The sequence below is a fragment of the Pogona vitticeps genome, chromosome 5, assembly GCF_051106095.1.
Source record: "Pogona vitticeps strain Pit_001003342236 chromosome 5, PviZW2.1, whole genome shotgun sequence".
NCBI classification, from domain to species: Eukaryota; Metazoa; Chordata; class Lepidosauria; order Squamata; family Agamidae; genus Pogona; species Pogona vitticeps.
Genome location: NC_135787.1, coordinates 71,331,942 through 71,358,219, shown reverse-complemented (window position 1 = coordinate 71,358,219; position 26,278 = coordinate 71,331,942). Strand labels below are relative to the sequence as shown.

The 26,278-nt window shown below is 39.8% G+C and overlaps 1 protein-coding gene across 8 annotated transcripts in view; it reads right to left on the bottom strand.

Moving 5' to 3' along the window:
* Nucleotides 1-351: 351 nt before the first annotated feature.
* Nucleotides 352-26,278, bottom strand: part of CRACD (capping protein inhibiting regulator of actin dynamics) — a 179,006-nt gene continuing 153,079 nt past the window's right edge. For 7 of the 8 annotated variants that reach the window (XM_078394696.1, XM_073001219.2, XM_073001220.2 and 4 more), the window contains 3 exons: nucleotides 22,365-22,555; nucleotides 15,076-15,241; nucleotides 352-4,762 (listed from right to left, as the gene is read on the bottom strand). In XM_078394696.1, coding sequence (XP_078250822.1) covers nucleotides 4,602-4,762; nucleotides 15,076-15,241; nucleotides 22,365-22,555 — 518 coding nt within the window. In that variant the 3' untranslated portion in view covers nucleotides 352-4,601. Of the gene's footprint in view, nucleotides 4,763-15,075; nucleotides 15,242-22,364; nucleotides 22,556-23,689; nucleotides 25,347-26,278 lie in introns of those variants that run through there. The other variant, XM_078394697.1, reaches the window with a different exon arrangement.

The following is a 26,278-nucleotide window of genomic DNA, read 5'->3' as shown; positions in this document are numbered from 1 at the left end:
GCACAGGGGCGCATTCGTGCAACAGCGCTTGTGGGGGTGATTTAGGGGATCTGTGTCCTGGATAGGCTGCGGACTGCTGCTGGGTCACAGACCAGGCGTTGGGGACCTCTGACGTATAGCACATTGCACATAAGAATACTTAAAAATGTATCTTATCCACCTGTGTTTTAAAATGTACCTGTTAATAGTTTACTGTTGTTGAATCAAGGTTCAGAAGATTTCCTTCTTTTATGTAGGCTCTTAAGTTGTGAAAATACATTATAACATTGTTTAGTAACATGTGTGTGTTCTCTTAATATCACTAATCTGAACATTTTTTAAAATGTCATCAAGTAAATACAAATTAATAGCTAAAGAAACACTTGCTTTTTTATTGAAATAGAACAAATTTTCAGTGATGGACCATTTACATTAAACTCTGACAGTCAAAAACTGAAAATAGAAATTGCACCAACGTATCCTTTAATCATAATTGTACTCATTTTTGAATTATTAGTAAAAACACATAATTAGATACCTATAATAATAACAGGCTCTCCTTACAAAGTAAACCTGACTTTTTTTAAACAAAAAGACAATGAATACATACATCTTCTGATAACTTTTAGCAATTATAATTTAATCATAATTAAAATGACATTAGTATAAGAAACAATTGCACTTTAAAACATTTGAAAAATTAAAAAAGTACACAAAACATAACCCCACAATTGTACATTTGTTTATAATTTTATACACCACTATATGAACAATAGAGGTTAATAATCCATAACCTCAAATAATATTTTATCTCCAGCCTAGAAGAAGTTAGTTATTCTCAACACCTATTAATCTATAGAATAATTTAGTTGTGACTGACTTGAACCTTAAAAATTTCACAGGACTTGAGTATGATTAACTTCTTCTTGATCATGACCTCTGCATACAAGTTACCAAAAAAAGAAAAAAGAAAAAAAGAAAGAAATTGTATTCTACATAGTGGTTGGATCAATTTATAAGTGTTGGAATTTATTCCATATCGGTTTGTATTTCACAGAATTTCAACAGTTTGTTCATTAAGAAAGGCTGCAACAAAGCTAAAGCAAAGTAACACTTCGTTGGTATTTAGTGCAAAAGTTCAAGTTGACTTTACATGAAATGATAATGTTGAAAATATAGGCTTTTAGAAATGCTTTCTAACAAGTATTGTACATATTCCTGCTCTGATCCAGTCACTGCTGCTTGAGTGGAAATGGGTTTTCCCCTTAAAATTACAGAAGTGTGTGATGCATAGGCCCCATATCCAGTACCTGCTCTATGACCGTACATGGAAAACGACGCAAGGAGCTCATGCTGTCGGCTTGGGTGCAGTTAGGTAGAGTGAAGGACGGAAGGTTTCATTGAATGGAATCCAGTCTTGGTCCCTTGCATCTTAATTGGTGATGAGGGCTACACTGATGCTAATCTGGGATTAGATGAAGGGGGGTAACTCTGCTTTATTAGCAGGGGATGCATAACTTCCTCTTGTTTTTCTGGATCAGAGCCTTTAAATACAATTGTCAACATACTAGATACCTTCATGCTTAAAAACACTTTGCTTTTGAATTTTTAGAACTACTAACTAACTACTATATGCTCTGTGCTAACATTGTGTCTAGAATTATTTTGATAGGTCTTTTTCCTTTTAACATGCAAATAGCACCTACTTCCCTCTAAAGTTATGTATTTATGCTTTGTCTCATCCACTTCAGCAGTTACTCCACCTACTTTTCTATTCCAGAAAAATCTCAGAAATTGATTAAATGAAATTGGAAGTTATAGTTGCAATTTATGTATGCAGTTGCAGGTGTAAGTATAGTTAAAAGAAGTGGACATTTACAATATTTGAAGACATATTTTATACTGCCTGCAAGATATATTTGCACCAGTCAAAGTAGGTCTGTACCTTGTTTGCTTACATCCTCTCCTATATGTGCTACTGGTGCCACATTCAAGAGAGACTCTTACTGCTTTCAGTGCGTTATCATCATGTATTTCTAGGATAATGGAGTGCAGTCAGTAATCACTGGATGAACATGAAACTGAGCAGCTAGGACTATATTTCTATTCTGTTTTTACTGTTTGTGACCAAAACTGTGTTTGTGTTGTGCCATCATGGGAGTGGACTTTGAAAAATCCTAAAGGCCAGTGGTGGAGGATAGTAAGCCACCATAGTTTAAATCAAAAGCTCCATGAGACCCAATTGTTAAACAGACTACACATTTCACCACTTTTTTTTGAGTAGAAATATATAAAATAGGTCATGTATTAACTACATCAGCTATTCCTTGTTTCATTTCCCATAAAGTCCTAAAAGCAAATTTCCTATTCCATTTTAATGGACTGAATTTAAATATGAAGCTGAAACATAATGCGGAGAGCCTAGTAGTCAGAAGACCAAATCTCCTTGCAGCAACTATGTAACTCAAATTTCTTCTTTTTGTGCTTCTATACAAAACACAACCAATCTTTTGTTCTATAGCTTGATACTTATAAAAGTTTAGCACAAATGTGCTAATATGATAATGTGTTGTTGAACCATACAGCGAAGCAACACTGTTTCTTCAAAAATTCTTGAGTTTTAAACTGGTTTTAGAGCTATGAGAAATAACGAGAAAATCAAATTTACAGTTTAATCCACAAACAATTACAATGAAGTTCAAGTTAGGCCATCTGAAACCATTTGGTACAATCTGAATTCATTGCACTACTGACCCATTTCATCATTCTTGAATGGAAGCAATTTTCAGAATACCATGAAAAATTGTCACTTCATAGTTTGCCTCTATGCTTTATGGATAAAGGTTTAAAGGGCAGCAAGAATTAACTGCAAAAAAATTGCACTTATCCCTGCAGTGTTTGCTTAACCAGTTCTACAATATGAGGTCTGATTTAAGACTTACTATATCAGCACAAAGTATAGAGCATCCTGACAATAGTTGCATTGTTTCAAAACATGCCATTAACAAAAGTGCCACAGTAATGTTTTGCCAGCCTAACATGCAGATATACTGGCACAGATGCTGAAGACTAAAGTGCTAATTATAAATACAGAAAACAGAATGATTTTCCTGAGAATATGTACTCTATGATCCACAAGAATGTTCTATGAGCAGTCTAGTTCCTTTTAGGTTGGACATCCTTCCATTCCACTATTTCTTAAACCGGCTATGTTGTAGATGATTGTGTTAATTGTTTGCTTCCCTAGTTATTCAGCTAGGTAGGCTTTTGTATTTGCATTTGTTAAATAGACCTTGCAGGATTGGGGCTTGTGGACTTGCCTTTACATGTGTTTTCATACTCTGTTGCTGCTGTTTGTTTTTTCTCCCTTTGCATGGTGCTCTCCATTACTGAAACAGATGTATGTATGTAGCATATTACTACCCTGTTTCCCCGATATGACCTAACCTGAAAATAAGCCCTAGTATGATTTTTCAGGATGCTCGTAACATAAGGCCTACCCCAAAAATAAGCCCCAGTTAAGTGAAACCCTGCCCTCCACCATTGTGTAGCAACCAGACGAAGATGACATGACTGTATTTGAATAAATGTAGATTGTTGTACATGAAAAAAATTTAAAACATCCCCTGAAAATAAGCCCTAATGTGTTTTTTGGAGCAAAAATTAATATAAGACCCTGTCTTATTTTCAGGGAAACATGATATGTGTCATCAGAATAACATGCTTCTGCGTACCCTAGTGAAAATAACTATAGTGCATTTTTGCACGATTTGGGGGATTACACAGAGAAATGGAGTTGGAAAATGCATATTTAATTTGCTCCAGTTTTAGCATATTAAATATATAGTGATATATTTAGATGCTTCGTGATAGAAGCTACTGAAAAAATGCAATGTTTACCACAAAAATCTTCTTTTTAAAAAAAAAATATCAGAATTTGTGAAAACATTTATACATGAGTTCGCCTGCGTATAGTCCAAACACCTGGAGAAACTCCAGCATTGCAGCTTCTATGTGGCAGGACTGGGCATTCCCTTGCTTTCATCAGTCACACGTTAATGCAAATTATTTCAAAGTCAGCCGTAATAAAAGTTAACCATTATATATTCTCATCACTACTAAGACAGGAGTGGGTTTTTCCAAATTGTGCACCTGAGTAAGGTTTTTAAATTTCCCAGTAAATGTTATTACATTCTTAATTTCAAAGAGGAAAGAACATGCATTTTACATTCAATTAAAACATTTCAGTGGCTGGAATCTCTGCAGTGTTCACAATAACCTGTCCAAAAAAGACAGCTAGAAATCCCAAACCACTGAAGCCAAAATTCAGAACATGGAAACAGCGATTTTTAAAGGGTTCAAACCTCAAATAGACATTTTAACATCCCTGTACTTTTCAGAGAGATGAAGCTAGAGCTTTGTACCAACACCTCTCTCTAATTGTACCTAGGTTCTCAAAGTAGTAATTTTGCAATGTAGATAAAAATCTGCAGTGAGCAAGAAAATGGTGAACAGTTCAAAGTGTCCTTCATCCTTCAGGATATGCACCTGTATTCAGTGGGTTCTGTCATATGAAAATACTAACAAAAAGGAGAAAGCATAAGGAGCAAAACCAATATAATTTACTTGATAATTTGTGGACAGTCACTCCATGCTTTTGCTTTCCTCTTTGCTAAAGCCAGCCAGGCAGGTTCTGTTGATACAGGATTTGCATCAGGCGTAGAGAATCTCTTGGTGACTTCTTTTGCCAGAGGAGATGATGGAACAGAGTCTGAGATCTCCACTATTCAAAAATGGGAGGAAAAATCAATCATTGTAAAATCTGCACCCACTCTTCCCACCCACCCCCAAAGTAGTTTTCTGTTGAAAGAACTGTATTTGTTGTTGGACCTTGGAAGGCTGTACCTGCTTCTCATGCCCTTCCATTCCCCCAAATGTTTTTCCTAACTCTCTTTTTCCATAGCATAGGGGAGAAGTGCCATGGAATACAGAGAATTGCAGAATTGTTTCCTCCATGCACACCATGTCCCTTAGAAAGCATATGGGGAATGTCAAACATTTTAAAATGAAAAACATGTTGGAGTTTGTGGATGCTATGGGGCAGGGCAGGAGTTGGGCCCATGGGCTACCTTTTGCCAGCCTCTGCTGGAGAAGCTGTCACTGTTCAGATGGGAGACTAATTTCCATCAGTCTTGGCCAGCTTCACCGATGCTGAGATGTACGTCAACACCAGATGAAGGGCCACACATCCCTTAATCCTACTCTGGTCCAGCCATTCTCCACCTCTTTCGGCCACAGCCATAAACTCAATATGAAAGAAACATAGTCTGAATCAGGGCTGTTTAAGTCACATAATGAGCCTTATAAGATGGTGTGTGAAGTATTGTTCCCAGTCTGTGGCCCCCTTCAAATGTGCCAGGACACCCCTCCCCCATTTGATGGGCTTGCACATGGACTCGCAACAGGCCTCCTTCAGTTATTAAAAGCCAGAGGTATACTGGGAGAGCAAAGGACGTGAGTTATGGTTGCCAATTTTGAGAGGCTGCCTACCCAGGGTAGGAGGAAGGCCCTTTGAAAAGAACAGAAACTTGCCAGGCAAAACCAGACTGTCCTTTTCCCTTGAACTTTCAATTTTGCACGGATTCCCTGCCCTTCTTCCCATCAGCTCTTCATAACCATGTATAAAAAAAATCTCTTAAAAACAAAACTCCTTAAAGCCTGTGGAGAACACAGCATACTTTTGATAGAAACTGTGATTAGTTTGACCCATTTTCTTTATCAGTAAGAACCCTTTCAGACTACAAGAGTAGATATGATAGCATTTGAAAGATAGGCATACTTCAAAGGCCTTCGCTCCCCCAATAGGGCTGAAACATCTGCAGTCTCAACTGGATGCATTTTATATGTCAACATTCCAAAATATGTTGATTTTGAAACCATATTCAGTGGCTCCAGTACAAGAGATATATGATCAACAGGGAGGCTGCACCTAACAAATCCAAGCCTCTGCTTTGAATCTGACAGAAAGCAGTCAAACAAGGTTAAAACAATCCTTCTAATGTCTCCTTTAATCGATTAAGTTCTTTGCTTCATTCACAGTGTGATTAATGTTTTCCCTCCAACTGCAATCCTTTTTTGAAACTCCCCCTCTAAGGATAGGGAGAGGGGTCTGCCCTAGAAGGCTTGGATCACTGCGAAGAACCAATCTCTACCTTCACCCAAATCCCCATGAAAAATGTGTACCCTACACCGCTCTGACATTAGAGAAGCAGAAGAGAGGGCATGAAAGTCAAAAGAAGCCCTGCATAGGGTTTTCCTAGCATTTCCCCACACCCCAAACAGGCCAGTAATCTACATCAGCCCTTTTAAGTGCTTATGGCCTCTAAGGATCTTAACCCAACCCTGGCGTGAGGAGGTGTGTGAGCTCTATCTGATATTCAGCAATCCACCTTATGCAGTGAAAATACTTCTGAATCCAGACTCCTCCCTCCATATTTCTGCATTCATCTATTTTTCACAGGAGCAAATGATTGTTATGTAGCAGTGTTTCCCAGCCTGAAGGTCATGACTCCCAAGTGGGTCACAAAGTGTTTTTTTTTTCGGGGGGTGTCATGGGTGTTGCAGCCCTTCCTTGACCTTTTGGAGTGGGATGTAAAGTTAGTGTGTATGTGTATGTAAGAGAAACAGGCCCTTTAGGGGACAACTAAGCTTTCTGCAAAGAGATGACTTTACTCCATTGAAAATGTCTTAATGCAAATATGGCAGGGGTTGGAGGGTTACAACTCGAAAAAGGTTGGGAACCACTGTTATACAGTATCACTTTAGAAGACGTGCCAAGTTGTGTAAGGTATTGGCATTTAAAACACCTTAACGGGATTTCAACATTGCTCTCTCAGCAAAATCACAGGTGAAGATCCAACTGTGTGCATAGCATGTAACACCAATGGGGTCAAGATTCCCCCATTATTGCATTCTTCCATGAAGCCAAAAAGGCTTTCCTAGAATAGGAGGTGGAGGAGGAAGGTTTTGGGTACACATGGACCTTTGGGAAGGACCGAGGATGGACCAGTTCTAGCAGAAGCCATGGGATTTGGTAGGATTATACAGTTGGATCCACACCAGAGACTGCTCCAAATGGGGCCAACCCTGGCACCTGTTTTTAATGATAGATCTCAACCCCGAAATGAGAGAAGTACATATAGTGGATGGTGCTTAAATCTATATATAAATCCACCCAGCAGCCTCCAATTTGTGTTACTCATCCATGAAATAAAATGGCCTTTATCACCTCAGCTTACTGCTTTTCTATAAGCTAATTGGTCTCTAAGCTTTAAAAGGCACAGTTTAGGGATCACACAAAGGAAACCGCAATTAAGCTGCAGAATTAATAGAGATTTAATGGTTTCAACACACTAGGCAGGAACCAGGCATTTATTGCACTCACACATTATTCACTACTATAACAGCTTTCTCAAGCATCAGCCAGCATTTTTATCTAGGCATATACCTGTCAATTTAAGAAAAAGCCGCTTTCAGGGGAATTTCCTATTCATTCCAAAAGCTCAACGCAGAATTCCTGTGTTCTTATTCCCGCCCCACCCACCAACATGAGCCACATCCTAGTCAAACTATGGTAATGACTCTGTGAGCAGCAAATTTTGAATGTCTCCAACCTGGTAATAACAGGTTTCAGTTCCTGAGGTATGTATGCATACAAACTGCAAGGAAAAGAAAACAAGCACCAGATTCTCACCTTCCATCTAGTCACACACAGAGGGTGCCACAGTTCTCACTGCAGGAGACTGATAAGAAAGCAGCTGGCTGTGAATTGCCTTCAGTCAACCAGATCTGAAAAGCGCTGGTCCGAAAGAGCTCCTTTCCCATTTACAGTGTGCTACATAGAAAGGAGGGACGTGGTGGCGCTGCGGGCTAAACCGCAGAAGCCAGTGCTCCAGGGTCAGAAGACCAAGCAGTCGTAAGATCGAATCCACGTGACAGAGTGAGCTCCCGTCGCTTGTCCCAGCTCCCACCAACCTAGCGGTTCGAAAGCATGGTGCAAGTAGATAAATAGGGACCACTTCGGTGGGAAGATAACAGCGTTCCATGTCTAAGTCGCACTGGCCATGTGACCACAGAAGATTCTCTTCGGACAAAACGCTGGCTCTGTGGCTTGGAAATGGGGATGAGCACCGCCCCCTAGAGTCAGACACGACTGGACAAAAATTGTCAAGGGGAACCTTTACCTTTACATAGAAAGGAACACAGGCAGGCTGCGGAGCTCCTTTCTCCATTTGCCTTTCGGTGGCCCACAAAAACCTTTTTATTTAGAAACCTAATTTGGCGGTGGACGAAATTGGCAACTATAGGCCCATCGCCAATGTTTCTTTCTTAAGCAAAGTGGTTGAGAGGGTGGTGGCCGACCAGCTCCAGGCGTACTTGGACGAAACAGAGGCCCTGGATCCATTTCAGTTAGGCTTCAGGCCGCGCCATGATACAGAAACAGCATTGGTCACCCTGTGTGATGACCTGTTGAGGGAGGCTGACGGGCAAAGTGTCTCTGCTGGTCCTCCTCGACATCTCAGCAGCCTTTGATACCATTGACCACGGTATCCTCCTGGGGAGGCTCTCCGAGCTGGGAATCGGCGGCCTGGCATTGTCCTGGCTCCGTTCCTTCTTGGAGGACCGCCCCCAGAGAGTGCAGCTTGGGGAGAGTATTTCGGCCCCATGGAGTCTCAATTGTGGGGTTCCACAGGGGTCGCTTATCTCCCCAATCCTGTTCAACATCTACATGAGGTTGCTGGGTGGGGTCATCAGTATGCTCTACATCTCCTTTTCACCAACTGCAGGAGATGCCGTTCTGTCCCTTCAGCGCTGCCTGGAGACTGTACTGCAATGGATGCAGGAGAACGGGCTGAGCCTGAACCTGGACAAGACGGAGGTACTGAGGGTGGGCGCCCCCACAGTTGGGGATTTGGGAAACTCCCTCTCTTTTGGGGGGGTGACTCTGCCCGCCAAGGATGGGGTCCGCAGCTTGGGGATCCATCTGGACCCGGCGCTCACTATGGAATCTCAGGTGGCGTCCGTGGTCCGTTCCGCCTTTTTTCACTTTAGCCGGATAGCCCAGCTGCGGTCCTACCTTGATGTTGGGGCACTCACTACCTTGGTGCATGCACTCGTAATCTCGAGATTAGACCACTGTAATGCGCTCTACGTGGGGCTGCCTTTGAGGCTGCTGCGGAAACTACAGGTGGTGCAGAATGCGGCAGCCAGACTACTTAGTGGAGTGAAAAAATATCAACACATCTCACCCACTCTGGCTGCATTGCATTGGCTGCCCATCCGCTTCCGCATCGACTTCAAAGTGCTGATGCTTATGTACAAAGCCCTAAACGGTTTAGGACCTCGATACTTGGCAGAACGCCTACTCCCACCAAGATCTACCCGTGTCACTCGTGCGAGCCAGGAGGTGAGGCTGAGGAGCCTAACGCCGAGGGAGGCCCGGAAGGTAAAGACAAAAAATCGGGCCTTCTCAGCGGTGGCTCCTCGCCTTTGGAACAACCTACCTCCTGAGATCCGCATGGCACCCTAGCTGGGTATTTTTAAAAATCAACTAAAAACATGGATGTTTCGGCAGGCCTTCCTTCCAGACAATTCCTGATGCCCTCTCCTCTCCCTTTCCTATTGTTTCCTCCCTCTCCTAAGGTTTCTTCTATTTAAAATTTTTTATACTATTTTATGCTGTTAGCTGCCTAGAGTGGTCTTAACCGACCAGATAGGCGGGATATAAATTAAATAAATAAATAAATAAATATTAGACTTTAGATTTAGGTTTTTAAAAAGTGGCTTTTAAAGGAGGATGCTTGTTTAATTGAATTTCATGTGATTCTTGCTAAGTTTTAATTTTATCTATCTATCTATCTATCTATCTATCTATCTATCTATCTATCTATCTGTCTGTCTGTCTGTCTGTCTGTCTGTCTGTCTGTCTGTCTATCTATTAAATTTATACCCTGCCCCTCTACTCGGGGCGGCTTACAACATAAAATAAAATTAATATAGTTTTTCATCATTTTGTATCCTGCCATGGGTTCCTGTATTAGGAACAAGATGCACTAATCAATCCATATAAATCGTTCAATCAACCAATGTGTATGTCTGTATGGCCTAGTTGCTTTTCATATATTTATTTGTATTTTTATGGCACACTCAGGCTAAGTTGTTGAAATTGCACTTTGATTTTGTGCAACTGATTGCCCATATCTGTAGCTTCATAGGAAATGCAGTCTCATGCTCTGAGTCGGGTCCAGACCTTGGGGAATAAAACCTCAGGAGATTCTTTTATTTAGTTAATCACTGCAAAAGCTCCCACATGGGAGCAAAGTAGCAATAGACTTTACGGATCCACTACTGGAGCCTTCCACACATTGTGTCTTATGTGCTGTCAAATTAAAACCAACTTGTAGTGATTATTCAGTTCTTCAAAAAAACTCCAGTTCATGAATGGGGGATGTTGTGCTTCTGTGCTCATGATTCATAAAGCCAGGGCATGGTCCAATATTGCTGCACAATATTGTACCCATGGTGCCAGAAGGAAAAAGGATGGCAAACTTTACATAGCAAAGGGCAGCCTGAATGTTGACAACACCAATGGCAGCGCTCAAGGTGGTCTACCGGATACCTTCTTCTGCTCACTACTATTCACAAAGTGACACCACAGAAGGAAAATTCCCAGAAGCACTCATTTTTTCATCATTTAACCACTTCTCACCCAAACACAAAGGAATTGTCAGGGCTGTTTTTCAGTGGTGCCTCAACCTATGAACTTAATTGGTTCAGGAAGATGGGCGTAAGTCAAAATGGTCATAAGTCGAAGCACCATTTCCCATTGAAATGCACTGAAATGCAATTAATCCGTTCCGGCCAAAGGAAAAAAACAAAACAAAAAAAAATCACTGCAAGACTAATTGGAAACGTGATTTAATCCCTTCCGGCCAAGGTGTGGGGGAAGCAATCAAGCATGCAAGACCCATCAGAAATGCACAGAAAACAAAGGGACCAGGTCGGAAATGCACAAAGAACAAAGGATGCAGTTCGGAAATGCACAGAAAACAAAGGGACGAGGTCCGAAATGCAAAGAGAACAAAGGAAAAAGCAAGAGAAGCATGCAAGACCCATTGGAAATAGGGGGAAAACCCCCAAAAGCAACAAAAACCCAAGACCCATCAGAAATGGGATGGGAAAACAAAAAAACAAACAACCCCCCAAGACCCATCAGAAATGGGGGAAAACACTCCAAAAAGCAACAAAAAACCCCCAAGACCCATTGGAAATGGGGGGAAAAATAAAAAAACAAGCAAGCCCCCCAAGACCCATCACAGCACAGAAATATAACCCCCAGCCCAAAACCATGCTGCAAAAACACCCAGAACAGTTTTTAAAAAGCAGAAAACAGCACCTTACCTTACCAGGCAGCCTTCTCCGATTGCACACTCTCTAACTGCTGGGGTGAAAAAGCTACAAAGAAGCAGCCTCGTCGCCACCTACAGTTAGAAATTTGAATTTCCCATCTTTTTTCCCTGCCTTTTTCTGTTCATAAGTGGAAGCCTGGTCGCAAGTCGAAGCAGTATTTTGTGGCCGAAGCTGGTCATAACTCGAAATGGTCGTAAGTAGGGACGTTCATAAGTTGAGGCACTACTGTAGTGGTGAGCAGAAGAGGGTGTCCAGTAGACCATCTTGAGTGCTGCCGTTGGTGTTGTCAACATTCAGACTGCCCTTTTCTATGTAAAGTTTTGGCATTCTTTTTCCTGCTGGCAATGTAGGTATGATATTGTGCAGCAATTTGGGGCCATTTCCTGGCTTTTTGAATCATAAGTACAAAAACACAATATCCCACATTCCCAAACCAGAGGTTTTTGAAGAAATGAATTTCCTGGCTTTCTAAAATGGGAGCTTAAATATACATACACTACACAAAAATTCCAAAAGAAATTTTCCCCATATACTGTAGAAGGATAGAGGATTTCAGAAGATGAACATATGATGTGTACTGTGGTTACTTGGAGAAGACAGAAGTAGAACAGCTGGCTATAGTCCCTCTGTGACAAAATATTTTGAAAGACTGTTTTGGACTTAATGAAATGGTGAAGCAAAGGTATGAGTAGATACAACACATACAGTGGAGAAACATACACACTTTTTAACCTCTTGGTTGAACTAATGTTGCCATGCCTACTCTGCTAAATGCAGACTGGAAAGCAATTTCATTCCGGTAGACCATCTTGAGCACTGCCATTGGTGTTGTCAACATTCAGGCTGCCCTTTGCTATGTAAAACTTGGCATCCTTTTTTCTGCTGGCAATGGGGGCACAATATTGTACAGCAATTTGGGGGCACTTTTTGGCTTTTTGAATCGTAGGTACAAAAGCACAATATCCCACATTCATAAGCCAGGGGTTTTTGAAGAATTGAATTTCTTGGCGTTCTAAAATGGCAGTTTAAATATACATACACTACTCTTCTTTGAGTTAGACAAGCTGAGGAAGAAAAGCTCTATTGGACCAAAACCGCTATGGATATGTTGTGTGCATGTTTGCCTTTTGAAACAAACAAACAAAACAGAAGAGGTTGAAGTTTGCAAAAAATGGCATTGGAAACCAAGATCAATATAATCCATACTATGTGAATGAAAGAAAGTGAAGAAATACAGAGGCAAAAATCAATTCATTAGAAATGTGGTGTTGGATGAGAGCTATATAGATACCACAGGCAGTCAGAAAGGCAGAAAAGTGGATGGTCAATCAAGTCAAGCCTGAACTAGAGCAAAAATGAGTCAACTGAGTCTATCCTACTACGCACATATAATGGAAATAAAAAAGTGACAAAAATAGACTATACTGCTGAGAAAACTGGGGAGGAACAGTGAGGAAGAGATCACATGAGATGGGTTAACACAATAGAGGAATCCATAGTTGTTAGCTTGCAAGATCTGCACAGAACTTATCGGAAAAGACAACATTGCTAGGAAGAAGAGGGCAGTAGGAAGAGAGAACTCTCAGCATTTTTCAGTACCGGGTGAAAACGTATTGAAAAAGTATTAAAAGTGTTTTTAAGAGCCATTTAAAGACTTGGCTCTTTAGGCAGGCCTTCCCTTCTGTCAATTCTTGAATTCTATCTTCTTGTTTTTATCATCCCCCATCTTGAACACACCATGTTATTGATTTAATTGTTTAATGTTTATGATGATTTTATTACATTTTGTGATATTTTATGATATTTGTAAGCCGCCCCGAGTAGACACTGTCTAGGGGGGTGGGGTAGAAATCTAATAAATAAATAAATAAGTAAACAAACAAACAAACAAACAAACAAAAATACCATTGACCATGGTATGCTTCTGGGGCGTCTCTCTGGGATGGGACTTGGAGGCACTGTTTCTGAGTGGCTCCAGTCCTTCCCGGGGGGACTCCTGTTCAACATGCTGGCCTTTGGCGTCCCTCAGAGTTCTGTTTTGTCCTCTATGCTATTTAACATCTACATGAAACTGCTGGGAGAGGTGGTCTGGAGTTTTGGGGTTTGGTGTCACCAGTACACTGATGACTCCCAACTCTATCTCCCCTTTCTATCTAAATCCAAGGAAGCTGTTTTGGTTCTAAATCAGTGTCTAGTGTCAGTAATGGTCTACATGAGGGTAAATAAACTGAAACTTAATCCAGACAAGACAGAGGTATTCTTGGTCAGTTGAGAAGCAGATCAAGGAATAGGCTGGATGGATGTGGTTACACTCCCTCTGAAAACACAGACTTGCAGCTTGGGGGGGGTGTTCCTGGAGTCATCTCTGAGCCTGCAGAAGTGACCAGGAGTGCCTTTGCACAGTTAAAACTAGTCTGCCAGCTGTGCCCATTTCTTGAGAGGTCTGACTTGGCCATGGTGATACATGCCCTAGTTACATCTTGTTTATATTACTGTAACATGTTCTACGTGGGGCTTTGGAAAATGTTAGGAAACTCCAAAGGGTCCAGATTGTTAACCGGGGCTGGTCATGGGGATCACATAACCCCCTGTTCCAGCTGCTCCACTGGCTGCTGATCCACTTCTGGGCAGAATTCAAAGTGCTGGTTCTAACCTATAAAGCCCTAAATGGCTTGAGTCCAAGCTATCTCAAGGACCATGTCTCCTGTTTATGAGCCTACTCAGGTGTTAAGGTCATCAGGAGAGCTTTTTCTCTTGGTCCCACTACTCTCACAGGTGCGCTTGGTGGGGACGCAAGAGAGGACCTTCTCTGTCGCTGCTCCTAGACTCTGGAACTCCCTCCCACAGGAGGCCAGACTGGCTCCATTTTTACTGTCCTTTCTGCAAGCAGGCAAAGACCTTTCTCTTCAGGCAGTCTTCTCCTTAATGACCGGTGATCTGAGAGAGTTTTTTAAATGGATTGTTGCATTCTGTTGTTTCGAATGTGATTTAATATTGACTTTATTTACCATTTTAATATAATATTTGTTTAATACTTTTTTAATGTTAGTATATTAACCATTTTTAGCTTTTAAATACTCTTTTTTAATTATGTAAGCTGCCTAGGTTCTTTTAAGGAGAAAGGAAGGATAGATTTTTTTGAAATAAACAAATAAATAAGCAAGCAAGTAAATAAATAAATAATGTGACATACATGTAACTGTTTGGCAAACTGGTCTTTTGTAAGGTTTCATTAAGCAGGGATGAGAAGTGAGTTACTTCACCCAATTTCTGATCCTTACTAAAATTCTGAGACAGTGGGATTGACTGCTTTGGCAATCATAATTCTCAGTGACTTTCATATCTAACATGTTCCTTTTGACTGCTTCTGTTTTCATAACCATTGACCTCAAAAGCCTACACTCTTGTTGTTTACATGCTAAGTCATGTCCGGCTCTTCATGACCCCATGGACCAGAGCACGCCAGGCTCTAAAATCAAGGTAGAGAGACACCTTCAGGAGACAAATGGGATCATGAAATGGGATCTTCAAACAGATGTGTGAGTCAACAAAGAGGTCTACTGGCTCATAGCTCTTTTAAAAAAATGACAGAGTAGTTATGATCATGACAGAAGCTGTAAATCTTACCTGTCACAGATGTAGGAAGGGTGTTTGATTTTTTAAGCTGTTCTCTGCGTTCCAGCCTTGATGTGGCAGTCTCAATTTTCTTCTCTTCCTGGGCTGGAGTTTTTAGGAGTGCACTTGTCCTACTGGTATTTGTGTTCTTACTATCTGATGGATGATTTATGCTAGCCTAATAATAAAATACAAAAGACAGACATAATTGCGTTATAACATTTTAATATATTTAAAGTGCACTCCTTAGAAATCTACCCAGAGGTAAGTTCTATTGAATTCAGTGAAGCTTACTCCCAGGTGATTGCAGTTGCTTCTGTGTTTAGTTACTCTTTTTTCCATCATATAACAAACAAACAACACCCAAAGAATACTGATGGGGGGGAAGGAAAACAAGGAGAAGTGGTTACAATAATACAAGTCTGGGCTTCATGACTGTGTTACAATACTGAAATCTAGAACATATGCTATATTCTCTACTCATGTTTGTTTCTGGGCCAAATCATAAAACATTTTCCAGCTTTCTTTAACATATGTTCTCAGGTTCTAATATAATGCCTCTGACAGGCTATCTATTTCTACAAAATCCAATAATTTTTTTAATCAGCTCACTCACCTTTGGGTTTTCCTGATTTTTCAAATTTTGGGCACAAATCAGCCTTGCAGCTGTAAATATTTATTTATTTATTTATTTATTTATTTATTTATTTATTTATTTATTTATTTATTTATTTATTTATTCAATTTATATGCCGCCCACACTACCCAGAGGTCTGTCCAACAACATATATTTAATTTTTTTTAATCAACAATTTCTGGCATTATATTCCGCAGAAACATTTCTGATTTAAAAGCTATTTTTGTTGTATAATTTATTGTGTGATATATTTTATCTGTCTCCAAAATCTTTTTACTCTATCACATGTCCACCACATATGAATAACAGTCCCAGGTTGCTCACCACACTTCCAATGTGAGTTGCGAACCCCCGATGCCATTTTTGCCAATTTTACAGGTGTGAAATGCAATCTATAAAACACCTTTAAAACATTTTCTCTGAAGTTTAGTTGTTTGATCTATAGTTATCATTCCACATTCAACTCCAAGTCAGGAATGCATATTATTGCCTTTTTTATCACATAGCCCAAGGAACTCGTTTCAACACTCTAAGCTCTGCTCCTTTGATTTTAAGTTTATTATCTCTCCTCGCTTTTAATAATTTATCTTTTATTAGTCTTTTCAAAAATTTAATATTCCCCTCTGTTAGTAGTTTGTTATTCCTGGTATATCTTGTGCCCATTCTTTAAAAAATTCTATTGATTGTCGAAATTCCTCCAGCTTCATCCCCATTTGTCGAGATAGTTCCTCACTTAACAACTGCTCTAGATCTTCAGCTTCTTCCTCTTGGATATTTTGAATCCTTAAGCAATATGATGCTCGTTCCATTTCCAGATGCATCAAGTGTTTATGACATGAAACTCTCCCCTTCTTTATCTCCTCCACTTCTTGTTCCACTTCCATAATGCGTTGTTCTGCTGCTCCTACTGCTTGTGTTAAATGATCTATCTTTGGGGTATTTCGTTCAATTTCCACTTTAAGTCCTGAAGTTTCAGCCTTAAGTTCTAAAGTTTCGGCGATGGCAGAGAGAGCAGAGGGAAATTCCAGGGCTCTGGGAACTCTTTGCAAACACTGGATCAGCAGACACCCCCCCAGCAGCAGAATGGGGGGGAAAGACACTTCAGCAGAGTAGGGCTTGCAGCTAAGGAGAGCAAGAGAACTCTGAATTCAGACAGCAGTCTCTCTTCGTGAGAGTATCCTTGTCTGGTGATTTAGCTGCCTAACTTTATCACGGTGGAAAGTCTGGAGAAACTATCTTTCTTGACTCTGTGACTGTGAGTAACTGGCTCTTATTTCTCATGAGGCATGTTTAGCTCAAACTGAACTGAAACAGAAGTAAAATGCTGGAAGCTTGCTTTTCAACAACATAGGTGGCTGCTAACCCAATAACAGAAACAATACAAAACAGAGCAGTGGAAAAGCCTCTAAAGGAAGAGGAATAGCTGCCAATAAGGAAATCAAAAGAGCACCTAAAATAGGGACAATTAAGGGATAAAGTGGCTGCTACTTAACTACCCTTTTAAATGCCCCCGAGAGCTTTGCTTGCTTAATTGTTATTGGTATTTTGTGCCTGAAGCACTGACCAATTTTTAACTGTGCCACATGTTTCTTTGTTTATTTACAAATGTATTTGTGGCCTACATTTGGCATAGACTGTCCAGGAGCAGTGGTAGCAGTCACAATAATAACAATTTAAACATTGCACAATTAGAAAAAGGTGTTAAAAATTCCCCAATGTATGAGGAGTTTATCAAGTAAATAAAAGAAGACATGGGCTTCTTCTTCAAACAGAATATGAGGCCAGAAACATCAATGACAATGGTATGGGAGGCAAGTAAGACATTTTTTAGAGGGGCAGCCATAAGATTTGCAGTAAAACAAAAAAGAGAAAGACAAAAAATATCAGATTTTGGAAAATAGATTAGCCTCAGATGAACTACAGTTGAAACAAAATTCATCAAACACAGAATTGAAAGAGAAGATAAAGTTAGTACAACACCAGATAAATATATTGCTTACTGAGAAAACTGCAAAGAAGCTTAAATTCGCGAAACAATTTTTAAAAAATGCAAACAAACCAAGGAGATGGTTAGCATATAAATTAAGGAAAGAGAAGGAGAAAACAAAAATACAAACACTGAAAGACAAAACAGGGACCGAGAAATTTAAACAAGAAGAAATAAAGAAGATTATAGAGGACTTCTATCAAAATTTATACAGCAAAAAGGAAGTAGATAAGGAATCTCAGAAAGAATATGTGCTGAAATACTGTACAATAAAATGAAACTGACCAAAGATCAAATCCAATCTTTAAATGACCCTTTAACATTTACAGAAATTGCAGAAGCCCTCAAAAAGCAATTAAAAAAGGGAAATCGCCAGGCCCAGATGGACTTCCAGGTGAATATTACAAAGAATTGGAAGATGTATTGCTTAAACCAAATAAGAAACTCTTGGAATTTATTAAGGAAAAGGGAGACTTACCACCAACGTGGTCCAAAGTGACAATCTCTCTCATACATAAGGAAAACACGGAGGGTAAAGAAATTAAAAATTATAGACCGATTTCATTACTAAATGTAGATTATAAAATACATGCAACCATGTTGGCAACACAAAAACTAATCAGGCTTCCTCCCAAACAAGGCAGATGAAAAATAACATAAGGATAATCTTAAATACTTTGGAACATTACGAACCTCACCCAGAAAAGCAAATGACTATGATATTCTTGGATACAGAGAAAGTTTTTGATAATCTGAACTGGAATTTTAAGCTCCAGCAACTGGAGGTGCTACAAGTGGGAGAAAGATTTTTGAAATTAATTAAAACAATATATACCCAGCAGAATCAATGGAGAGCTGATGAAAGAAATGCAAATACAGAAAGGTACAAGACAGGGGTGCCCACTCTCTCCACCATTATTCATTCTTACTCTAGAAATATTAACCAAGCAAATTAGAGACAAAAAGGAAATAGAAGGACTAAAAGTAAGAGGACATGTTTTCAAGTTCCAAGCGTTTGCAGATGACCTAGTTATTATATTGGAAGACCCACTGGACTCAATTAAAGACCTGATGGAGATGCTGACAAATTTTGGAGACTTAGTGGGAAGGAAAATAAACTAAAAAAAATACTTGATAAAAATATGAGAGATCAAGAATGACAGAAATTAATAGAAAGACAGAAATTAACTTTCCAGAAGAGAAAGAAGAGAAGAGAGTCAGATACTTAGGAATTCAAATCACAAAGAAAACAAGTACACTATTCAAAGACAATTATATGAAATTGAATAAAGAGATACAGACAAGCTTGGGGAGATGGGATAAATTACAGCTATCGTTGATGGGAAGAATAGCAACCATCAAACTGAATATTTTACCTAAAATTTTATTTTTATTTCAGACAATTCCTGTAATAGTAAAACAGTCATTTTTCCAAGAACTTAATTCCAAGATTAACTTTTCCAAGAACTAAGATAATCATGAGATTTGTTTAGGAAGGTAAAAAAACCCCCAAGAATTAAAATCAAAGCAATGTGAAATACCAAACAAAGAGCAGGTTTTGGTCTCCCAGACTGGACATTGTATTATAGAGCCTGTGTATTAATCTGGATAAAGGAACAAATAGCCTTAGATAACAATAGACTATTCACGTTGGAAGGACATGATCTACAGTTAGGTTTGCATGCTTTTTATGGTATTAAAAGATAAAGAGCAGAAAAGTTTCAAATCACATATGATAAGAAAAGCCCTACTAGGGACTTGAAAAAAGATCATACAGCAAATTTACCAAAAAACACCAGGCTGGGTATCACCTATAGAGGCCTTTACACAACCTAAGCTCATGACAGAAGCAACACTTTTAAGACATCAAGATTTATTTTAAAAGCTCGTGATTTAAAGTCCAAAGAAGAGTTAGAAATGCAAAACATGTATCTAGACTAGTGGTCTAGAGCAGTGGTTTTTAACCTTTTTGAAAGAAACGCCCCCTTGAGCCATTGAGGAAGTTATCATCGCCCCCCTCCCCGTGGTGATAATATCCTATTTATTTATTTATTTATTTATTTATTTATTTATTTACTTACTTACTTACTTACTTACTTACTTACTTACTTACTTACTTACTTACTTACTTACTTACTTACTTACTTACTTAAGACACTTAAATCCAATGACCCCTGAAAACAAAATTCAATTCCAAGAAAATGAAAAGCCCTCCAAAAGTAACATTTAATGATTTAGTTGCAAGCGAATTTTAAGATGCAAAAAGAAATATAAAAAGGGCATTAAAAAAACCCCGCAATGCAGGAACTAAAAATTTCAAGATGAAAACTCTGAAACTAAATTAAGATTTGGATGAAAATATATATTCATGCACATTGTAAAAAGGCTGCAGCCATCTTCACAGATTTGGCTTGCTCCAGCGCCCCCTACCGCCCCCTTCTGCTCTACTGCCCCCACGCCGCCCCTTTTCATTCTACCGCCCCCCTGAAAAATGAAATCGCCCACTGGGGGGCATTATCGCCCACGTTAAGAACCACTGGTCTAGAGCAGAGGTTGTCAACCACCAGTCTGTGGCCCAGTGCTGGTCCATGGCCTGAGCCGGACCGGGCCATGGAGACAGACCTCCCACCTCCCCACACGCACTCCCCTCCCCATAACTGGTTTGCGCACACGCGTGCGTGTGTCATGAATTCAGCCGAAGATCTGGAATCTGAGGGGTTAATTACAGCTGAGGAAAATGTTGGGCAATTAGAAGCACAGACAGCTGAGTCACCACCAGATTCTCCTCCCCTAGTAGTCAGAGTAAGGGATAAACTTTGGCAAAGACTCATGACACGAAGGTCTGAGGATCGCATGAATGCTTCCCACAGGAACATCAGGTGAATCAGTCCTGAGTTTTAACAGGATGGAAGGCTTCTAAGAGTCTGATGACTGTTTTGCTATATAATCTGCACCTAGAAGGCTTGGAAGCAACAAGTCAACACTCTGGCTTGCATCCACGCCCCTGCTTATCTTGGACCTTGTTTTCTGGACCCTTGGCTTTGGACTCTGACTTCTGACTACGGTTTGTGTTTTGGCTTTGGCATTTTGGTATCTGCTTTGCATTTTCTGGACTTCTGATATAGGACTGGCTTATTGGACTTTTGCCTATTGAAGAGGCTCAGCTGGTCCATGGTCTCAAAAAGATTGGGGACCGCTGGTCTAGAGTACAAATGGAATCTAGGTACACAAAAGACAAAACAGAGGGCTTCTACATAGAGCAAACTGTATTTGATAACCTTTTGTTCGGTCCAAACTGTTAGAGCTCATTGTGTGTTCTGACCAATTATCTTCAATGAGCTAAATTAAGTATGGAGTCAAAAACATGGAGTTAACTTGTAATAACGTTAGAAGAAAGGTTTATTAAATACAGACTTTAGTATTTCAGTAGCAAAGGTCAAAATATAGCATTTGGGTGAAAAAATAAAGAAGGCATTTTTCTTACATATTCCAGGCAAGTTTCTTTAGCTCTGATGAAAATTTCTAAACTGGACAAACTTATACCTTGATAGCCCGATGAACCTTGACACAAATGTCATGACTATGTGGTTCACACTGGTATTTAACCCTTTCAGGGATAAGGGCTGAGCTGTGACAGACCACCACAGACTCAGACTATAACGGGGTGTTATAAAGTTTTATAGTGCTCTGAAGCCTTTTTCACGTCTCATACTTTTGATCTTAACAAATCTGTGCATGTGTGTGTATGTATATAGGAGGACATTTTTGCTTGTTGCCATTTATAATAATTCACATAGCATTTATCTAAAGCACATCCAGCTGTTATTAACTAGAATACATTTACTGAAATAAATGAACTTACATAAACAATGCAATTCAGTAAGCCTACTCTGTTTTGGGCTGACAACTAGATTTAGGCCAAGGTATGTATTTTTCTGCAATGGGGGATTTTTACTCAAATTCTAAAATACCAATTTTTATTAATAAGACTACTCTGAAAGATCAGCTTTCCATCCTATTTATCAAGTAACATGAAAAATGTTGCATTCCTCTATTAAGAGCACAAAATATACTTAGAAATGAGCTGGGATTTTACTGACTCACAGCTCTCTGAACACTCCAGTTTTTAACCATATACCTTTATTATGAACAGGCCACTATACTGAATGAATCTTTAGTTGAGCCTCTTAATTTCTCCACTCTTTTACTAAATAAAGGTTCAACCATACTGAAAATCTGAGAACACCGGGGAAGGAAGGAAGGAAGGAAGGAAGGAAGGAAGGAAGGAAGGAAGGAAGGAAGGAAGGAAGGAAGGAAGGAAGGAAGGAAGGAAGGAAGGAAGGAAGGAAGGAAGGAAGGAAGGAAGGAAGGAAGGAAGAAAGGAAGAAAGGAAGAAAGGAAGAAAGAAAGAAAGGGAGGAAGAAAGGGAGGAAGGAAAGAAAGAAAGAAAGGGAGGAAGGAAAGAAAGAAGGGGAGGAAGGAAAGAAGGAAAAAGGAAAGAAGGAAAAAGGAAAGGAGGAAAGGAGGAAAGAGAGGAAAGAGAGGAAGGAAGGAAAGAAAGAAAGAGAGGAAGGAAAGAAAGGAAAGAAAGGAAAGAAAAGAAAAACCCCAAATATCACATCATTTGGGATGTGATTGGTTTTCTTTTTGAAATAATTTGAAATCTCATGTACTTACAGGTTCTTTAGCAAGTTTCTCAGCTTGCTTTGCCTCCCTGGCTTGCCTCCTTTCCTCCCTGGTTGCTTGTTGTTCTCGAAAACCTTTCTGCTTTTGTAATGCCAATGTGATCCAGAGCGGCTGAGCAGATTCAACTTTTTCCACCAGCTTGGAACCATCAATAGAATGTCTGCTCTGAAGAACTGGCCGATCTAGAAAATGGAAGACAACACAAAGAGGCTCTGTTTTAACATAGAATATATACAGGGAAAATTGCAAAAAAGAGAGCTTGTGCAGAATGTTGTTAGTTATGTGGCCTAGCTTGTTGTCTCCTTAAAAGTTAGTACTGTTATGATATCGATTGCGGCCTATAAACCTCAACAGAACAGTGCACAAAATGCAGCATTTTCAGACTTGTCTAGCACTCATGGTGTCTTGAACATGGTGGCAAGACACAAATGATGGAGACAGACTGTAATTAGACCTGAAAGTACTGCTAATGTTGCAGAGTGGTCCACAGCAGTCTTTCCATGTCTGTGAAATCAGACTTCAAAGAAATCACATGCACAAGTCCTGATGACAAATCCCCAAAATAAAACTAGTTAGTTTGTATAATCCTGAAGGTGAGAGAAATCCATGCTGTGACACACAGTTGCTTTTACTAGTTAATATTTTTCTTCATCCAGTCACATGCTAACATCCGTTTCTGGCTTGTGTGCACTGAAATTCAGTACTTACTACTTTCTCATCCTCCATCCGTTTTTGAGGTAAATTCTAGGATCTGCCTTCATGGATGGAAGGGTTTTGCTCAAAGAAGGTTTTTGTGTCTCGTTTCCTGGGAATATTGCTCCCTCCACTGCCACACCACAGTTCACCCTATTTAGTGTAAAATTTTCAGTAAGCTAGGGGGACTACAGTGAAGAGGAGGAAGAAGGAATTTTGCTTCTGCAACCTAGCTAAACACAATTCATTGGAAGAGCCCTGCTGGATCAGGCCAAGGGCCCATCTAGTCCAGCTTCCTGGATCTAACAGTGGCCCCACCAGATGCCTCTGGGAGCACATGAGACAACTAGATAACTGTCTCCTGATACTACTCCCCCACATCTGGCATTTTGAGGTACCTTCCTTCTAAGCCTGGAGATAATACATCCCCATCATGGCTTGTAATCTGCAATTGACTTTTCCTCCAGAAATCTATCCAATCCCCTTTTAAAGGCATCTAGGCCAGATGCCATTACCACATCCTGTGGCAAAGAGTTCCACAGAGTAACAACGCTGCAATCTGGTTCCAACACACTGAGAGGTTTTGCTCCACAGTGCTCCAATCAAGATTATTTTTTTTAAAAAAAAGAAGAGCTTGACTTCTGTCAGCATGTAATTGAAATTGTTTAAATTGCAACAGCACATCCCCCAAATTGCCACTACAGGAGTACCTCGATTTATGAACACCTTGGTTAACGTCATTTTCAGAGTACGAAAGGAAATCCGTTGAAAACGATGCCTTGGTTTACGTTTTTTTTCCCGGTTTCCCCAGGATGCATTGCTATAGCGCTGCCCCCATTCCTACGGCAATCCGCATTCCAGTTTAATGAAATGTTCACTTTACATAACATCCCGTATAACTCATTAAATTCGTAAACCAAGGTACTACTGTAAATAATAAGGTCCTGCTTCCTTGACTGTCATACGACAAGGAACATGATTGGCATTTCATTAATTAGCACCAATTTGTGGTGGCAAAGGGTAAAATCCTCTTTGTTCCTTTTGCCTGTACAACTGTCCACAGTGGCTCAACAGATTCTTGGCTTGCATGAGGAGGCATCAAACAGCATATACTTAGACACGATTGGAAACCATGCAGCTGCTTGCCTAATCGACCACTGTGCATGTACAGTGGGGTCTCGACTTATGAACGGCTCGACATACGAACGTTTTGACTTACGAACTGCTCTCATAGGAATATATGGACTCGACTTATGAACTTAGATTCGAGTTACGAACTCTTTTTTTCCTTTTTTAAAAAGCTAAGTCATCTTAGGTTAAAAGGAAAAAAGAAAAAATATCCCCCTCTAGTGGCAGAAGGCGGAATAGCAGCTTCCCATTAGTTTCTATGGACGAAAAGAGCAGATACGGATTAAATGGTTTTCAATGCATTCCTATGGGAAATGAAGATTCGACTTAAGAACTTTTCGACCTGAGAACTGCCTTCCAATACGGATTAAGTTCGTAAGTCGAGACCCCACTGTAGAAGGAATGAGCAGAATTCCACCCAGACTATCCAAAATCTCAGTTATTCTACTTCACTTCATTTTCTGTGTAAGGGGCCATTGTATTTACTAGTAGTACCAACATAGCACTTAAAAGTATTCCTGTTTCTCTTTTTCCCTTGGATGTGGCTTTGATATTCTTTCAGGCAGGGAGGGGGAATTGGATGAGACTTCAGCACAGCTGACTTGTTCAAATTTTGTTATCAACTTTTTGCTTTCTTAGGTCTTGATGTGAGCTGCCCTAGAAATGTCAAAGCTTGTTTAATCTATAGCATCTGTGAGCAAAAGTACCTTGGTCTATTTCTGGAAAGCGTCTGTATGTGGGGGGGTTAATTTTGGAGTTATTTGATATGCTATTCTGAAATATTTGAGCAAACTTTCAAGATGGTAAATGACACATAGAACGTGGAGTCTAGAAGTCCACATACAAGATGTTCACAGAAAGGACATCTCTGTGCAGCTATGACCTCTTGCTCCCATGTTGCACAAAACTGTTTCATTAGCAATGGCTTCTCCATTCATTTCAACGGAACAGAAGTTCTGCATTAATAGAGAGATAAATGTGCAAAACTGCACCCTCCACTGAAGTGAATAAGAAAATTCCCAAGCACGAATCTCTGTAGGAATACACATACAATATCTGCATATGGGTGCCCTACCTTACTAAGATGAAGACAGAGCCATATCCAGCATTCCCTATACACTATCTTCTCAAGTGTCCTGTCTTCTTCCTCTTCTTCTTATTTGGATGGAATAAAAATCCATAGGTTTCTATTACATATAATTCTGGGCCTCCAAAGTTGAAATACACTTTAAGTAAATTCTGTTTTCTTAGCTAACTATTCCATTCATTCATTCATAAATAATAATAATTGTGTTTTGTCAAGTCAGTTCTAACTTCTGGCAGCTCTTTTCAGGGTTATCTAGATAAAGGGTAATCAAAAGTGGTTTGCCATTCTCTTCTTCTGGGGGAGCCCTGGGACTGTGCAGCTTGCCCAAGGCCACCCAGGCTGGCTCTTCTCCTTAGAGGAACAGTGAGGTATTAAACTCCTGATCTCTGGCTTCACAGACGGATAGCCTATTCATTATTTTTCCATATTTTCTGTTTCTGAATTATACTGTATACTAAGGACCATTCTACCCAGACTGCAGTGGTGCCCAATTTCCCACACGTGAACATGCTTGGATACACACTTCTCTCTGCACATGTATACAAACTAGCAACTAAACATCTGTTCTGAATTACAAATAATTGCTATGAGCTTTACTGTCATGTAAGCCTTGAAAATGGTTGATATGGTCAAAGGATGCAACTAGGCAAACTAAACATGCATTTCCCGTTCACATAATTCCTCTACACAATACTGCACATGCAGGAATATTTCAACATTAATTTGGCAGATTTACATTTAAACATATCTTATAAACTTATTTTTGAAAAATTAAATCATCATGTTGCTCATTGCTTTGGGGCAGTCAAATTGTTGCTACCATTATAATGGCCCCAACCACAAAGGTTTGTGATGCATCAGTCACATGTTTTATTCTTGCTATCAGCAACTCAGAAAAAATACAGGGAACTACTCTCTGATCCCTTCTAGTCATCAATTTTGATTCCACTTCTTAAAATACAATGGTTTAAATATAGCATAAAACGTAGAGAATTCC